This window comes from Thalia democratica, unplaced genomic scaffold, assembly GCF_965202585.1.
Source record: "Thalia democratica unplaced genomic scaffold, ktThaDemo2.hap1.1 HAP1_SCAFFOLD_1602, whole genome shotgun sequence".
NCBI lineage: Eukaryota > Metazoa > Chordata > Thaliacea > Salpida > Salpidae > Thalia > Thalia democratica.
In genome coordinates, this window is record NW_028140433.1 from 20,234 (window position 1) to 24,047 (window position 3,814).

Below are 3,814 nucleotides of genomic sequence, written 5' to 3' on the forward strand. Positions count from 1 at the left end.
TTGAATTGAATGATAGAGCTTCCCTGAAACCTTCCCTTGATCTTGGTTGTGCAGCAACCAATTTGTTTTCAAATTTGAGGAAAAAATACCTAGTACATCACTTGATGGTTCAAGTGATGTACTGCAAGTTTGATGATAGAATTCAGCAAAAAAACTTTTGTTTTTAACCTGTATTAAAATTAGATTGAAAGCTTTATATAGTTTCAAGTGTTAGATTATGCATTTTAGAATAAGTTTAATTTAAGAGTTTGATTTAGAAAAGTCAGGAAAATTTTGGTAAAAAGTCAGGAAAAAGTCAGGAAAATTTTCTCAGCTTGATCAGTGGCAACCATGATTTTGTCATCATAATTTTTTTTTTAAATAAATATTTAAAGCAGCTTTACAGTATCTTTTCAATGTTTTTATACTATTAACACAGTTTCTTACCTTAAACTTAACTTTAAACTAAAATAGATCCAAAAATGTGTACTTTTAAAAACCTGGAAGAAATTTTGAAAACCTGTAAAAATTTTTGAAAAAACGAGTGGCAACCCAGTTACTAAAAAGAGTTGTGTAACCTTTTTGATAGAAATTTAAAATTTAATTTATTTGATTATAATTACATCCTAAATTATAATTTTTGAGTTTTTTTAAAACACTTTAATTAGTATTTAGTTTGATATTTTAATAATAAAGAACATTTTTCATGTATTATGTTTTTTTTTTTACTTCAAAAGTTTTATTTAAAAAAAAGTTTCATATGTTACTATTTAAAAAAAATTGTTTTTATTCATTTTTTAAGTGGTCAGGATTCATTAATTAAATTTGATTGGCAAGGATTATTTAAAATATCCAATCAACATTTTCCTTTCGAAATGCACCTCAATAAGCTATATTTTTAAGTTGTAAAATAACTAAATAATTGAAAATGTTATTAAAAATAAAACTATAGTTAAGTTTTTAAAACTTACACTGTTTACTAATTGCAGAATTTTACTAAAAAAGGAACTAACTGTTTATACTAATTATGAAAAGAGCAGGCGCCCAAAACTCAAAAAAGACAAACAAAAAAGCAAAAAGTGTTGCTTTTAACAACAATGTTGAGATCAAGGAAATTACTCCTTTGAAAGCAAAAAACAAAAAGAGAGTAAAAGATCAAACAAAAAATCAAATGTTTGGAAGTTTCCTAGGCAATAACGATGATGAAATTCTTGCTGAATTGGAGAAAACTGTTTCGATGAAGGAGTTGGCAAACGACGGCCTTGATGTTTTTTGGAAAGAAGCTTCTGATGGGGAGTCAGACGATGAGTTTGAAGAGGATCTTCCTGCCATTTTATCTGATGAGGAGAGCGAAGATGACTTGCGTGAAAGCTCTGATGAAAGTGATGATGATGAAAAAGAAACTGAAAATGATGAAGACGAAAAGTGTGACAACACCTCAGATGCTGTTTCTAAATTAGAGACTGGGTCGTGTTCAAATGAAAAGGAAGAAGTGCCAACACAAGAAGTCAAACCAGTAGGTAAATACCTGCCACCAGCCCTAAGAAAAAAGATGGGAATTGAGGCTAGTTTAATTCAGACCAAGGCAAGAAGTAAAGAAGTTCAAAGCTCCTCAGCGCAAGAAAAAATTGCTGCACCTAAAATATTTACTGAATCTAACACACAAGAAGATTTAAAGTTAAAACATACCATCAATGGCCATCTAAACAGATTAAGTTTTGATAATTTACATAAAATTTTCAAGCTCATTAAAAAACTGGCTGAAGAGCGTAGCCGTGGTAAAGTAAATGACATCATTGTATCATTACTAATGTCCCGCCTTGATTGCAAGGACCCTGTGCCTGACAGGTACAATTCTGATTGTGCAATTTTTATATCTGTGCTCACCACACACCATGGAATGACTTTGTTTGCAAATTTTATTGAAAACCTAGCACATAAGTTTAATGATATCTGCAATTCATTATTCACTGAATTGCCAAATCCTGGTGCTTTAAGTGGTAAAAGCCTGAACAATGTAGTTAACATGTTTTGTTCTTTGTATGAGCTAAAATCTATTTGTAAAGTTTTGATGTATGATGTTTTGAACTACTTTGTCGAAAGCAATCTGACAGAAAAAAAAGTAGAAATTATACTTCTTATTCTACAAAAGGTAATTATTGTTACAACTCCAAAATATTACATTATTCATGATTTTTCATAATTAGTAAAAAATTATGTGTTCCCAAATTAAAGTAAGTTTTTCAAGTAACATACTATTTTAAGGTGGGATTTCAGCTGCGCCAGGATGATCCCACAAAGATGGTTGTTGTCATCCAGACAATGCTGAAGTATTCAAACAAGCACAAAGATGAAGAGGACAGCTCAAGAATGGAATTTATGATGGAAACTATTAGGAGTGTTAAAAATAACAACATGTCTAAAAATAAAGGTTAGGTTTCAAATATATTTAAGATTAATACTTGAGTATTTTTTTTGTGAACAATAAATTACAAAAAATTATGTTATTAGTCATATATATATACTATAAATCCCTATAAATAATTGAAAATATGTGAATATCCATATAAATTACACTTTTTTTTGCACGGTGATTGAAGTTTAAAAGCCAAAACAGCAACACCGTGTGCTTAAAAAATACGTTAATAATTTATTATTTTATTTTAATTTTTTTAATCAAAATCTTTGCAATCTCAGTACAAACTTGTTACTCTATGGCACAGCCTGTCGGATAAAAAATCGTTTTATATATTAATCAAAATTTATTTAAAGTTATTATTATTTAACTAAATTAGAGCTCAAAAACCCTCAAACTTTCGTAAATTTCTTATTAAGCCTGTGCTTATAAACGGCTTATGACAGATTTTACTTTATTTACCTTGAAAACATGTTCGCAAAGTTTAACATTCATTGTTTTTCTTTATTAATTTTCTATAAACTTGCTGTATTTTAAGGATTTCTGTATAGTTTATTTGAAATTTTAGTGAAACATATACTATATTCCTTAATTTTGTTGTTAAATTAATTTTTAAATTTAACTTGTATTGTTTGATTTTTTGTGTTCAGAAAAGCCATGAAATCTATACATAAAAGTCATAATACACTAAAATAACTTTCGTATATAGCTGTTAAAATTTACGAAAAACACTGATTGAAAATTCAAAGATAAAACATTTATTTTTTACTTTTGTAATATTGTTAAAGATGTGAAACTAACTTATAAGCTATTTTTTATTTTAAATGGCGGAAGCTGGTATGAACACAAGTATATACTTATTTCTTATACTTTAAATATAAATACATTTTAAGTTAACAACAAAGTTCTGATTTGTTGTCTAAAATTAATTAAATATTTCTTCAAACTTTTTAAAATATTTATTTTTAGGCTACAATGCAGAAGAACTGAGAAAAAACAAACAAAAGTTGAGAGAATTAAGTGGCCCGGAAACCGATTCACTAACAAATGTTCCTCTCAAGGTTTGTTTACATGTTGTAATAGTATAGTTATGATAATGTAATAAGGTTTATGTAAAAGTAAAATATCAACTATAGCCCACATAATTAATATTAGGTGGTCATGGTTGCCATTAACGAATATTTTTAATAGTTTGAAAGTCTTGTTCTGTGTTCATGCCACTTTTAAATTTTTCAACAAAACTTTTTGTATTGCAAATCTCAATCTAATTTTTCTTCATAAGTTACTTATTGAAATCTATGCTTCATTTTTTAAACTCTGTTTTGTGCTTTAAGTAGTCTGTTATAGTTAGTTCTAATCGAAGACACCTAATTTTTAATTTTTCAAAAAAACATAAATTTTAAAGTTGACAATAATGAG

The 3,814-nt window shown here is 27.7% G+C and overlaps 1 protein-coding gene across 1 annotated transcript; it reads left to right on the top strand.

Moving 5' to 3' along the window:
- Nucleotides 1-1,006: 1,006 nt before the first annotated feature.
- On the top strand, nucleotides 1,007-3,456 carry LOC145848682 (nucleolar MIF4G domain-containing protein 1-like; the record flags this gene model as incomplete). The annotated part of the gene is made up of 3 exons (XM_082953987.1): nucleotides 1,007-2,131; nucleotides 2,245-2,410; nucleotides 3,365-3,456. Coding segments are annotated over exons 1-3 (1,383 nt in total), but the record flags the coding sequence as incomplete, so codon positions are not given.
- Nucleotides 3,457-3,814: the final 358 nt, after the last annotated feature.